Source organism: Lipotes vexillifer, unplaced genomic scaffold (assembly GCF_000442215.2).
Source record: "Lipotes vexillifer unplaced genomic scaffold, Lipotes_vexillifer_v1.1 scaffold402, whole genome shotgun sequence".
Taxonomy (NCBI): Eukaryota; Metazoa; Chordata; class Mammalia; order Artiodactyla; family Lipotidae; genus Lipotes; species Lipotes vexillifer.
In genome coordinates this window covers 2976070-2990385 of record NW_006798409.1, presented here as the reverse complement: position 1 = coordinate 2990385, position 14316 = coordinate 2976070, and the positions used below count along the sequence as shown (strand labels likewise).

At 42.0% G+C, this 14316-nt stretch overlaps 1 protein-coding gene across 1 annotated transcript in view; it reads left to right on the top strand.

The window, feature by feature from the left end:
* TTC3 (tetratricopeptide repeat domain 3) overlaps nucleotides 1-14316 on the top strand; it is a 140983-nt gene that overhangs the window by 121786 nt on the left and 4881 nt on the right. The window contains exons 38-45 of the mRNA XM_007470490.1: nucleotides 1033-1101; nucleotides 2062-2158; nucleotides 3857-3957; nucleotides 6579-6669; nucleotides 7074-7175; nucleotides 9786-10123; nucleotides 12386-12512; nucleotides 12691-12834. Coding sequence (XP_007470552.1) covers nucleotides 1033-1101; nucleotides 2062-2158; nucleotides 3857-3957; nucleotides 6579-6669; nucleotides 7074-7175; nucleotides 9786-10123; nucleotides 12386-12512; nucleotides 12691-12834 — 1069 coding nt within the window. The remainder of the gene's footprint in view (nucleotides 1-1032; nucleotides 1102-2061; nucleotides 2159-3856; nucleotides 3958-6578; nucleotides 6670-7073; nucleotides 7176-9785; nucleotides 10124-12385; nucleotides 12513-12690; nucleotides 12835-14316) is intronic.

Below are 14316 nucleotides of genomic sequence, written 5' to 3'. Positions count from 1 at the left end.
CCCGCTTTCCCTAAACAGTGATATGTCATATGATTCCTCAGCTTAATTATTATCTATTGTTGAACAAAACACCAGAAACTCAGTGGCTTAAATTAATTTTTATTTGATCCTGCTCTTGCAGTCTGGGCTGTTTGGCCGGACCATTCTTCTGCTGGTCTTGTCAGTGGTTCCTCTTGTGGCTGGGCTCAGCTGGGATGCTGGGGTGACTTGGCCTCTTTCTTCCTATGCAGTTTCAGGCCTTCTCTCTCTCCATGTGGCTTCTTCTATCTCTTTGATCTCTCCATGTGGTCTCCATCATGGTAGCCAGACCTCTTATGTGGTGGCTAAGAGCTTCCAAGAGTGCAGAAGTGGAAGCTGCTCACCCTTCTGAAGGTTCAGACCCAGAAGTGTCAAAGCATCACTTCTTTTTTTTTTTTTTGCGGTACGCAGGCCTCTTACTGCTGTGGCCTCTCCCGTTGCGGAGCACAGGCTCTGGACGCGCAGGCTCAGCGGCCATGGCTCACAGGCCCAGCCGCTCCGCAGCATGTGGGATCTTCCCGGACCGGGGCATGAACCCGTATCCCCTGCATCGGCAGGCAGACTCTCAACCACTGCGCCACCAGGGAAGCCCCGAGGTTCTGTTTTAAAGAATAGAAGGCTGTTTTCATTTTGAGTGAGAACCACTGTTAAACTGATGATGATCCGACCCCTTACTCCTCTGTCTCGTGTTGAAGCCCCTGGAGGTGCTCCTGACAGAGGACTGAGACAGAGGCTCTTTGCTGCAGACATGCGACTTAGAGTGAAGAAAAAAGGTGATCTGCCCTGCAGGTGTAGAAGGAAATTTTCCCAAAAGTGTCCAAATTTCCCAGAAGTGACCATTTCCCAAAAATGGTCCAAATTCTTTGCCTATTTAGAAGATATTAGAAATGAAACAAAAATAAATGTAAAGAATTCAAGAAATGTTTGCATGGATATAGGAATTTACTGTGTGAGATCGTGTTTTTAAAAACCTTTGAAAATTAATTAAAATTTGGTGATTATACTTACTTGTAGGTATACCCAGGAAAATGCTGGAAAGGAAAAGGAACGTGAATTACTTCTGGACCAGTCCTTTGAAATCAGGCAAATTAAGCTTAAATTTATTTTAACATCTTATTATACTTTTAATACCAGAGGCACAGTCTGCACATATTTAGACATCCAAATATATTTTTACTTGTCCGTTTCCTTTAAATGATAATGTTTCTCTTTTTAAAGTTTTTTCTTTCTATTTTATTATTTAAATTAATATTTAAATAAATTTAATCTTTAAATATTTTTATTTTATGATGTTTCTCCTTTTGTTTCACAAAGTCGGTGTAAAAAATGTCCTGAATTTATCATTGTTGATTACTCTTCTTTTCCCTTGAATTAACCTGAAACTAAAAATGTGTTTTAAAAACTTTTGTGTTACTTGAAATAACAGTCTCAACTGTATTATGGTAGTTTCTTGCTCTACAATTAAAGATTTCTTAAAGAATTTTTGTTATGAACCTATAAAAAGTTTCCTTTTAACCTTTATTAATAGAAATGTTTGTACATACTGGTAACCAGTGTATACAGTAGTAAGCAGTTGTATTCTGCTTTTCTTATTTAATGTTGTTTCATACACATATTTCCATTTATGTCATAGTCCATGCCGGGTTTTTTTTTTTTTTAAGCTGTTATAAACGTAGTGCCATGAACAGCTTTGTGCATATCACTTTTTTCCTTTGGGTTATTACCTCGTAATATGGGTCAAAATAGAATTTCTGACTCAGTAACCAGATTAGACTTAACCTAACCTCATAAAAATGGTGAACCAGTTTCTCAGCAGTCCCACCAATACTCACTTTTAATTTCACATCTTCCTTTGATCATTTGTAAAGTGCAAAGAGCACATGTGAGTCTTGCATTATATAGTCAAATATTAGGCAAGAAGTTTCTCTAGAAGATGTGTAAGTCTTTTTGTGGCATGACTTAAAAGCTAACCTGGCATCAGCCTTTGTGATCTCACTGATTAAGTTTTTTTCAGTAAGTTTTTTTTTTCTTCAATATCTGCAGTAATACATTTATGAATGAGAAAATGAAAATAGAGGAGTGTATAAAGAAAGAGAAAGAGCATTATGAAGAGAGTCTTCAGAGGGCTGTGGATGCAGAGGTGAGTCCAGGACACTTGGTGACTGACAGGTATGGCAGGATATCATTTGTTTACTTTGTGTTTAATTACACATGAGGCACAACAGCATTGCTGGGAAGTGTGGAGGCTGAGGGATATCCTTTCACCCATAATCCTACCTCCCTGGAACAAGCACTCTCTCCTTGCCTGTAGCTTTAAAATTTTTTACCTTTGTGCTTATTTATTACATAGCTTGTACTCAGAGTGTGCACCACATTTTGTAACCTGCTTATTTAATATAATTCAGTCATTTTCCATGCTCTGCACTGTTAATGGCTTCATCGTATTTAATCAAGTGATGCACCGTGAAGTAGCCAACCGTAAAATCTATTTGCCAATATGCTAGAAAAGGAACTTGAAACTAACCCATTTATTAAGAACATGCTCTCCTGCCCGCAGAAGAATCTATACCGACGTCAGTATATACTATTTGAGAAACTACTGAGACAAAAATAATAATAATGACTTCTGGCTGTATTTTATTTAGTTCCTGAAATACGGTTGTCTTTGTTTTTCTAATTGAGAAGTAAGTGTTATTTATTTGTGTATGTGTCTATGATTATTCTAGGAAAGTAAGGAAAAGCTTAGCTTACGCAGTCTGTAAACATGAGTCTTCCAGTGAAGTGTCAGCTATGCAGCTGCTTTTATAAAGAAAGGAAGGAAAAATAGTCCAAGTACTTCTACTTTACGGGTACTATGCCTGCAATCTCTGTTCCCAAGTCATTCAGTTCCCATTCACCACCATTTGGCAAGCAGGTTTGCCTGGTGGGCCCTGTCAAGGTTACTGACACCTGGATTAAAACAAGGCAGGTCTACATTTCCTGCAGTGACTTTTACAAAAATGGCCAGTTGGCTTGTGCGGGGAGCCAGAGAGTCTAAAGTTTTAAAAACATGCCCTGGAGCCTTTTGATGCCCTTGCTGATAACAACTTCTCTGAGGCTTTTATTTTATTTTAATGCAGCTATTCTGTAATTATTTATTTATTATTGAAGTATAGTTGATTTACCATGTTGTGTTAATTGCTGCTGTACAGCAAAGTGATTCAGTTATACATATATGTGTGTGTGTGTGTGTGTGTGTGTATATATATACATTCTTTTTTATATTCTTTTCCATTATGGTTTATCACAGGGTATTGAATATAGTTCCCTGTGCTATACAGTAGGACCTTGTTGTTTATCCATTCTCTGTATAATAGTTTGCATCTGCTAACCCCAAACTCCCACCACATCCCCCCGCCCCTTCCCTCTCCCTTGGCAAGCACAAGTCTGTTTCCGAGGCCTTTAAATTCGGTAGGGTTCAGCCTTGGGGTTATCCTGCAGGGTCCTGGCCCTCTGCTCACCATGAACAGGACCATAGATTATGCACACCAGGTATATACATGTAGGTAACCAACCTAGTTCTGTGCTTGTATATGGCTTAAGCAGTAAGCTATGTGGAAAGTTTCATATCTGAGAAAAGCATAATTTTAGGTATATAATTTTACTGTCATCCTGTTATTCTGTTTTCAACTCCAAAAGTTTTCATTCATGTTCACCTTAGAGAAATTATAATTAAGTTCTGGTGATTCTGATCATATGTCATTGAAGGAGAAACCTGAAAGTGGTTTAGAATGTTTGTTTTAACAACCTTAAAATAGTTTTAGTTTTAAAATACTTACATTCTTTAATCTAATGGTAGGTATCTGTGCTCGAAAACTGGAAGGAGACGGAAGTATATAAGTTACAGAACATGGAGTCACAAGCCGAAGGATTTCTTAAGAAACTGAAGCTAATGAGCAGGTATTGGGATGTCGCAGGTGTCTTTCCAGAAGTGTCATTGAGTAAAAAAAGGTTAGGGCTGATTTAAGAAAAAAATTACATTAGGACTACTTTATTTTTAATAGTTAATATAGTTAATACATATTCAATTATAGAAAAATCAAAACATGTAAACAAAAACGATAAAAATTATCCTAATTCTTAATTGAGCTATAACTAGTTAATATTTTGCAGCAAATCCATTAAGTATTTGAAAAAAAAATTTATATATAGTTTTCAGTAAGTAGTATACAGGAAGCTTCCTTTCATATCAATAATTATGTTTCTCCAACCTGATTTTATTATTTTTATTTTTATTTTTATTTTTTTTTTTGCTGTACGCGGGCCTCTCACCGCTGCGGCCTCTCCTGTTGCGGAGCACAGGCTCCGGACGCGCAGGCTTAGCGGCCATGGCTCATGGACCCAGCCGCTCTGTGGCATGTGGGATCTTCCCAGACCGGGGCACAAACCCGTGTCCCCTGCATCGGCAGGCGGACTCTCAACCACTGCGCCACCAGGGAAGCCCGTTTGTACATTTTTTGATGATGGCCATTCTGACCAGTGTGAGGTGATACCTCATTAAAGTTTTGTTTTGCATTTCTCTAATGATTAGTGATGTTGAACATCCTTTCATGTGTTTGTTGGCAATTTGTATATCTTCTTTGGAGAAATGTCTATTTAGGTCTTCCGCCCACTTTTGGATTGGGTTTGGTTTTTGTTTGGTTTTATAAATTTATTTGTTTTTATTTTTGTCTGTGTTAGGTCTGTTGCTACGCCCGGGCTTTCTCTAGTTGCGATGAGTGGGGGCTACTCTTCGTTGTGGTGTGCGGGCTTCTCATTGTCGTGGCTTCTCTTGTTGCGGAGTACGGGCTCTAAGCACGTGGGCATTGTGGCATGCAGGCTCAGTAGTTGTGGCTCGTGGGCTCTAGAACGCAGGCTCAGGAGCTGTGGCACACGGGCTTTGTTGCTCTGTGGCATATGGGATCTTCCCGGACCAGGGATCAAACCTGTGTCCCCTGCATTGGCCGGCAGATTCTTAACCACTGCACCACCAGGAAAAGCCAGGGTCGTTTGTTTTTCTGATACTGAGCTGCATGAGCTGCTTGTATATTTTGCAGATTAATCCTTTGTCATTGCTTCCTTTGCGAATATTTTCTCCCATTCTGAGGGTTGTCTTTTCATCTTGTTTATGGTTTCCTTTGTTGTGCAAAACACTTCCTAACACGATACATGAAAATAGGTTCAAAATGGATTAAAGACCTAAATGTAAGGCCAGACACTATAAAACTCTTAGAGGAAAACATAGGCAGAACACTCTGTAACATAAATCACAACAAGATCCTTTTAGACACACCTCCTAGAGAAATGGAAATAAAGACAAAAATAAACAAATGGGACTACACACAGATTTTGATTTCTTAATTCCTAGTGCTTTCTGATTAAAATTTCAAACCCTCATTGTTGAACCAGAGATTCTGTGGGTTATGGAAAAACAGTTTTATTGTATAGTTCTTTATTTCTTCATGTTTCAAGATTAAGTTTTTTTCAGAAAGGTGAGAAAGCCTTTCTTATTAAAGGTAAATTGAGGGGGCTTCCCTGGTGGCACAGTGGTTGAGAGTCCGCCTGCCGATGCAGGGGACACGGATTCCGGGAAGATCCCACATGCCGCGGAGCGGCTGGGTCCATGAGCCATGGCCGCTGAGCCTGCGCGTCCGGAGCCTGTGCTCCGCAATGGGAGAGGCCACAACAGTGAGAGGCCCGCATACCGCAAAAAAAAAAAAAAAAAAAAAAAAAAAGGTAAATTGATATGCTGATTCAGATTACAGGATTAGTACAGCTGAGGTTGAGACCACGTGGTGTTCAGTTGCCAGTATGCAACACAGCTGTAGGCTATGTGTTGTGGTGCATCTGGGAAACAAAGATATCTCAGGCCTCATTTTATCTAATGGTATTGACTCCTTATTAAGCCTCACAGTACACAGGCATTTTTTCTTAGGGCTTCTGTGCTAATTCTACTCATTCCACCAAGGATAGCAAAAGAGGAAAGCCATAAAAGCAATGTTGTGGTTTTTGTTTAAGACGTATAATGAGAACTGACACCATCGCAGATTGGTAGTGTTCCTGATCTTCTCAATTAGGAGTAGAAAGCTTATCTGTCACTTTCAGTGGAGCAGATTCATGAGGTGCTGAGAAGTTTAACATAGCCTGTTAGACACCCACCCTTTATTTTACAGTAAGATGGGGATGAGGGTTTTATTGGGATGTTTCCAGGCTGCCTTTTCTTTTGGTTTGTTTTTCAATACAAAGATAGCCTTTGGTGTTAAATATGAAGATGCCAGCTGAAGAGTGTCTGATCTTCACATTCAGGAGGACATTTGCTGTCTGCCTGCCAGTTTGGGGATTTGGATTAGATCAACAGTTAAAGTTCCCTAAAGTGTAGTGACTGTAAGATACACAGTTCTTTAAAAAAGGGTTGCTTTTTTGTGTGTGATCATGTTTCTCTTGTGTTTAAATGTTTATTTTCATTTGTACTTTAGTGCTTTCAATTTAAAAAAATTTTTAAGTGGACATTAGCAGTTTTATAAATTTTTCTACTTTCTCAGTGATTCTGCAGCATATCCTGTCATGGAATCTGACATACATTCATGGGAATCATTTCTTTCTGATGTTAGAGAAGAAATTGAGAAAGCAAAGGTAAGTTATAAGGTATTTTATAATTCTGTCAAAATCTATCTGATGGTTATAATTCTAAGGAGGTCATGTCATATTGAAACTATTTCTTTTTTGAGCTGTTAAAGACAATATTTATTTTTTGTTGTAATTAAGAATTTTTCATGAACGAAGTGCTATCTTCTTAGCTCTCTTTAAACTCAGCCCTTGATTGTTAATATTAGAAAAGTTATGTTTGATAAGGCTGTAGAGCATCCTGATTAATAAGGACTTATTTTGAACTTCTTTCCTTGCAACTCAGTTATGTTTCTTGGAAAACGGTTGAGCATTTGTTATGTATGTATAGTAAGGGGGAAAAAAATATTGACAGTTGTGGTTTTCTCGTGGAATTTGTTAGAAAAACTTAACATTTTTCCTTCTACCTACAGTCTCAGTTTGAAGAACAAATTCAAGCAATTAAAAATGGTTCTCGGCTCAGTGAACTTTCTAAAGTGCAGATTCCTGAGCTTTCGTTTCCTGCCTGTAACACAGTAAGTCTATTACATCTTTTTTTTTTTTTTTTTTTGAAGGAAAGAGAACAGAAAAGGAGTGAAGCACAATTTCTTTCTTAACTGGCCAAAAGTAGTTTGTTGTTATTGTTTTGGGAGTGGGCATGAGATGGATTAACAATTGCCTTAATGTTTTCATTAAGTACTAGGTTAAGCCCTGTAAGGGCTGCCCTTATTTGCCCCCCACCCTGTGACCCTTCTGTCAATGCATTCAGCGTCTTAGAGTGTAGGCTCTGGAGCTGCAGTCAGAAGCCTCATCTTGAGTGTCTTTTTCTCCCCAATACCTTGCACACTAAGCGTTCATACTTATTGTGGATTCATCTGCAAAAAAAAAAAAATGGTTTAAAACGTTAAAAAGGTTAGCCACCTTGGACTGATTAAATTTTCTGTTGAGCACCAGTTTTTTTTTTCTCTCCATAGAAAAAGTTTTTTCTCTCCGTTGAACTGTAAGAAAGAGTTTTAGGGCTTCCCTGGTGGCGCAGTGCTTGAGAGTCCGCCTGCCGATGCGGGAGACGCGGGTTCGTGCCCCGTTTCGGGAAGATCCCACATGCCGCGGAGCGGCTGGGCCCGTGAGCCATGGCCGCTGAGCCTGCGCGTCCGGAGCCTGTGCTCCGCAAATGGGAGAGGCCACAACAGTGAGAGGCCCGCATAACGCAAGGAAAAAAAAAAAAAAAAGAGTTTTATTTAGAATTAAAGATCACTTATAGTGTTTCCAAGTTCTTATAGCAGATATGGAAGGGGGGAAAGCATTAGATATCAATAGAATATTTTGCCATTAATTTTTAACTCTAGCTTATATAATTTTAAAATTTAAGATTCCTTGAGAACTCTCAGTGTGCCAGGAGCTTGAGTAATAAGTACCCCTAAAAACGATTTACTTTGTGTGTCATTTCTCTGCTGTTCATTCATTGGGTATTTAGTGGTGATCAAGATTAGATGTGGTCTGTGCCCTCAAAGTGCATATGGGTTTGGGAAAGAGAGACTTTAAACCTATAATTATAAGCAAAGTGTGCCAAGATTTTTCACAGGAACATAGAATGCTATGGCAGCATAAATTAGGAGGAACTAATCTAACCCAGAGGCCTAGGCCTCGGCAGAAGCTCCGCTGTTGGAAGCCTCAGTGAGTCAGGGATCTGGAATAGGAATTAACCAGGCAAAAGGAGTAAAAGGGGGTGTGTGTTTGAGGAGGGGTGTATGGTGTGATGTTTGCAGGGTCAAAGTGTTCCCAGTGGAAGAAGCAGCATATTTGGAGGCTAGAAAAAAAGAGAATACACTCCTTTCATAGCAATAAAAGGAAGTCCACGATGACAAAGGGCTATAGGGAGAAAGATTATAATCTCGTGCCCACGGGCCGGAACAAAGGGAGCCTTATTAAGGTGTAAGGTGTGTTCAGCAGTGTGGACTTTTCCTCAGGTCACTAAGAAGCCAGTATAAATTCCCAGTTAGGGAACGACATCAGCATCGTACTTGACGATCAGCTTGACTGCAGTGTGGAGATGTGGTGGGAGAGGGAGCTGAGTGAGCGATTTCCAGTCAACCAGCTACAGCTCACTGTCCCCAGCCGTGTCCCGGGTCAGAGAGGCAGCGGGGCTGCAGGGAAGAGAACAGATTTGAGGGGTGTGCAGGAGGTCAGATGAAAGAGTGGTGCTGGGGCTTCCCTGGTGGCACAGTGGTTGGGAGTCCGCCTGCCGATGCAGGGGACGCGGGTTCGTGCCCTGGTCCGGGAAGATCCCACATGCCGCGGAGCGGCTGGGCCCGTGAGCCATGGCCGCTGAGCCTGCGCGTCCGGAGCCTGTGCTCCGCAACGGGAGAGCCCACAGCAATGAGAGGCCCGCATACCGCAAAAAAAAAAAAAGAGTGGTGCTGCTTGTGCAATTGTAAGGCCAACAGTCTCATGGATGACTCTGGGTTTCTGTCAGTGATGTGGCATCCGAGGAAGAGCAGGGTGAGGAGACCGCCCTGAGGCTGGTGTTGAAGACGTAGGGCTTGAGTGGCCTTGGAATCAGTCACCCACATGGATCCGCCCATTAGGAAGTTTGCATGTGCAGATTTGGATCTCAGGAAGATATTCTAGACTGGAATCTTTTTAAAAGTGGGCATTATGGATTTCCCTGGCAGTCCAGTGGTTAGGACTCTGCACTTCCACCACAGGGGGCATGGGTTCGATCCCTGGTCGGGGAACCGAGATACTACATGCTGCACTAAGCGGCCAAAAAAAAAAAAAGTGGGCGTTATCCTCAGTGAGTACACAGTCACCGAGGCACGAGAGGGCGTACCACGGGTGGGGTGGAGGCTGCACCTCTGGCAACATGAGGGGCAGCAGCACTTCAGGTGTGCACGGCGGCAGGGCTGCGGGGAGAGCTGAGCCAGGGGCCCAGCGGATGGGACGGAAGCCAGCAGTGTGGAGCCATGAAGAGCTCATTTTGAGAAAGAGAAGGTGGCCAGCAATTTTTAAGAACAAAACATTTAATTTGTTGTAATTCAAATACTGTGCACTTGAGCAGCCAGGTTTTATTATAGTTGTGCTTAATTGTTAGTCTTTGTTCACAGATGTAACTCAGTGATCCAGCTGCTGTGGTGTGTTCCTTGTAGATTCATCCTAAGTTACTTCCTGAGTCTTCAGACCATGATGATCAAGGTCCCTCCACTTCTACAAGTCACAGGACTGGAGACCGAACAGCAGTTCCCGAGGAATCAAGTCTGGTCTCTGCTACTGATGGTCCAGTGGAGTCGCCCTCCTATGAGCCAGAAGCCGGCCGGCTGCCAGAGTGTGAGAGCGCCGGCCAGGCAGCTCGGTCAGAGCCAAGCCTGGTGGCTGATCAGGAGTTACCTGGTGCTCCAGGACGTGCCACCCATTCAAGCCAGTCTCCAAAGAAACCGTTCAATAGTATTATTGAACACCTGTCAGTGGTGTTCCCCTGTTACAGCAGGTACGAATCTAAAATGTCTGCGACTCTGTTAAGTGCTTTATTGAACTGAAGTTTCCTGATTAGATAACATTACAACCAGTTAGGGGCTGAAGTGGAAAGAACTGCGTAATTGTTTTACTCAGAAAGACAAGTGCTGCACTTTTTCCTTTTGTAAACATAGAAGTGAGCAGTTTCAAACCAATAGATTGAAAACATTGAACACTGGTTAATCAGTACTCATCAGAACCCATGGCAGTTTGCTAAGATTTTGATGAACTCAATAACTCTCCAACACTAGTTATGGAATCACTAAATGAACTGCAAAACATTAGTTTTACATTATTTCAGGGAAAAAAAATCCCACATATAGCAAAGAAGGCAACAGCAACTTACACCTCGTTGGACAGCACCTCCAATTTGTTAGAGGTGTGAGGCTGACGAGGCTAGTTGTAATCTGCTGGTGAGTCAGGTGTGTGAGCATGTTACAAAGGGATCCTCAATGAGGGTGAGGAGAGCTGCTTTTTTGGCGGGCTGGTGGGGGGGGCAGTATAGTTGGTTTACAGTGTTGTATTGGTTTCAGGTGTACAGCAAAGTGAATCAGTTGTACATTTATGTATATCCACTCTTTTTTAGATTTTTTTCCCATGTAGGTCATTACAGAGTATTGAGTAGAGTTCCCTGTGCTATACAGTAGGTCCTTATTAGTTATCTATTTTATATATAGTAGTGTGTATGTGTCACTCGCAGTCTTCCCATTCATCCCCTCCCCACCCCCCCAGAAACCATAGATTTGTTTTTTATGTCTGTGACTATTTCTGTTTGGTAAATAAGTTCATTTGTACCATTTTTTTAGATTCCACGTGTAAGCAGTATCATATATTTGTCTTTCTCTGTCTGACTTACTTCACTCAGTATGACAGTCTCTAGGTCCATCCATGTTGCTGCAGATGGGGAGAGCTGCTTTTAACTAAGTCAGCCAGAGTTGTCATTCAGGCACTTCAGCAGTGCTTCTGCATCATCCTCTGATCTCACTCCAGATTGGTGCGAGGGGACAGAGGTACTCCTGGTCTCAGCCTGGAGAGGTGAAGTGGAGGGAATGTCTCTGGGATACAGCTCAGAAGAGAGGAATCCACATCCAGGAATGACCCTCTGCACCTCCCATGTTATTTCTGTCTTTGACACAATATTAGTCACAGTCTTTGAGATTATACTTTTGAAACACAGTACTTAATTATGATTGGCCAAATTTGATGTTTTGCATTTGTCAGTGGAGCCCTGCCCATTTGGAAATAAGTATATCTTGTCTGCACGTGGGCATGTTTAGCCCTGCCTAAGTTTGATAAACATTGTAAGTTCTCTCAATAGCAATTACCATGCAAATTAGTAAAAATAGTCAAGTTGTAATTACCAAAAGTACATTACAAATAAAATTGTTTGCAATCCTGACTAAATCGGCAGAATATAAACCACCAAATAGATATGCATCCTAATTTTCTGCATGTTAAAGCATATGAGGTATTAGTGCTACAGATACCAAGTTCCTATTGATTAACGATATAAATCACATCCACTGCTACCTATGAAAAATTCAGGCTTTGAAAACTTTGTTGTTGGTTAGATTTTTTGTTTGTTTGTTTGTTTTTGTTTTTGTTTTTTGCGGTACGCGGGCCTCTTACTGTTGTGGCCTCTCCCATTGCGGAGCACAGGCTCCGGACGCGCAGGCTCAGCAGCCATGGCTCACGGGCCCAGCCGCTCCGCGGCATGTGGGATCTTCCCGGACCGGGGCATGAACCCGTGTCCCCTGCATCGGCAGGTGGACTCTCAACCACTGCACCACCAGGGAAGCCCTGTTGGTTAGATTTTTAAAGGGAAGAAGTCAACAAAACTAGTTTGTTCTTAGATAGAAAGAGATTTTATTGATTTCAAGTCAGATCCAGTGGCGTCTGACCATTCATTGATTTTGCTTAAACCTTAAAGTATATCCAGGCTGGAAGAAGTCAAGATTCTAAGTAGAGATGGCGATCTCAAATGGATCTCTCAGATACACTGTTACTTTGAAAGTCTATTAAAACAAATATTTAGAAATAATATTGGAATTTTCATAGTGCTTTGAAAGATTGATTTTGCTGCTCTCTATATACAGTTACTGTTGTTTACAAATGAATTATTTGTGTGTATTTGATTTTGTTTCTTTTTGCTCTTGGGTTAATATTGGTCCATAATATTTCTTTGCAGCAGAAAACTTTAACTTTCTCTTGACATTATTCCCACTTTCCCTTTCAGCACCGAGCTTGCTGGTTTTATTAAAAAAGTGAGAAACAAAAACAAGAACTCGCTCTCTGGATTGAGTATTGACGAAATTGTCCAAAGAGTGACAGAACACATTCTAGATGAAGAGAAAAAGAAAAAGGCCAGTATTTCACTTAGATTCAATAAAATGTTCCACTTTGTTCTTATTTATTTATAAAATAAGAGAATTGTGGGAAAAAATGCTTCCAACCCAAAAATGGAGAGCAATTTAGTAGATAGAAGAGGGTCAAGTTTTTGGGTAACTGAACTTGCTTCCCTGCTCCATGTTCTTGCTGCAGCCAAATCCAGGAAAGGACAGGAGGCCGTCTGAGCCCAGCCCTGCTGCTTCTGTGACCAGGGCCACCCAGGGCCCGCCCTCCGTGGTTGTTGGATCATCACCCAAAAGCAAGGGGCAGAAGACAGACGACGTCCCTGTGAGTGTTGCATGTATGACCATAGAGTCAGTTCTCTTCTTCTGATGAAGAACAAGAAGGAAACGGAACTATTAATCCATGATTTAACCCCATTTTTCTAGATTGAATTTATTTGATCTTGAAATTGGAAACCAAGTTTAGATGTACTTGAGTGTTTCATTAGGAGAGCCAGTGAATGGCAAGGTTGACTCTCCACTTTCACGGGTAGCTCGGGGCCCCTGCATGTAGTGACAAGAAGAGCTGTGACCACATTGTGGGAACTGGGACTGTGGATGGTCAGGTAAATTCACTTTTTGTATCAAGTGTGAATAGTTGGAAAAATTGATTTTTGGATAATTTTCTTCTACGTGTGACCATGGGCTTTGGAATAACACAGACTTGGTTCCATCACTTAATAACACTGTGAGCTCGAATTATATCTGCTTGTTCGGGTCGTCGTGGGGATGAAGTGCTGAGGTAGAATAGGCAGAATCAAGTGCTGTGCTCGGGAAAGGCTGGTTTCTTCCCTTCTCTCTCCCCTCAAGGGGCGTGCGGGGGCACACAGGAATGAGCTCATTAAATTAACTTGCCTTTAATTTGATATACTGATTTAGACTGTTTGTTGTCCTTTCAGACAATGAGAATGTTACAGTTACACAGAACTTTTTATAAAGTACTGTTATATCTGTGATGTCAGTTGACAGGGCATTAAAACTGTCTATGAATGAGGAATCCGAGGCACAGGTGGCTCGCGCATCTTGCCAGCGTTCCTTCCTTCGATTTGACCACAGCGTCCTCAGCACAGTGACCAGCTCGTGCTGGGGACTGTGCGTTAGGGACCGGCTGAACGTGTGGCTGGAAGAGAGATGGCCGACTGGCGGCTCACAGCCGTGGGCTCCAGATTGAATTCTGGTGCGGAGCACATTTCCCTTTTTTATACATTTATTTATTTATTTATTTATTTATTTATTTTTGGCTGTGTTGGGTCTTCGTTTCTGTGCGAGGGCTTTCTCCGGTTGCGGCGAGCGGGGGCCACTCTTTATCGCGGTGCGCGGGCCTCTCACTGTCGCAGCCTCTCTTGTTGCAGGGCACAGGCTCCAGACGCACAGGCTCAGTAGTTGTGGCTCACGGGCCTAGTTGCTCCGTGGCATGTGGGATCTTCCCAGACCAGGGCTCGAACCCGTGTCCCCTGCATTGGCAGTCGGATTCTTAACCACTGCGCCACCAGGGAAGCCCCTGCATTTCCCTTTTTTGTCCAGCTACAGTATCACCGTTCAGGTGAAATTGAAATTAGAAGAGTTGCAGGCCCCATAGCGCAGTCAGCAGTGCAAGACTGCACAAAGAGCACTGGTTTGCTGACTTGAGCTAAGCAGTGAATCTTTTTTGTGAACTCGTTTTTATGCCTCCCATACATTTTCACTTTCCGCTACCCTTTGGAGACTTTCTGCATCACATACACTCAGGTCCCAGAGGGTCTCACCCCAAAGGGAAAGCTTATGATCATGCAGAGCA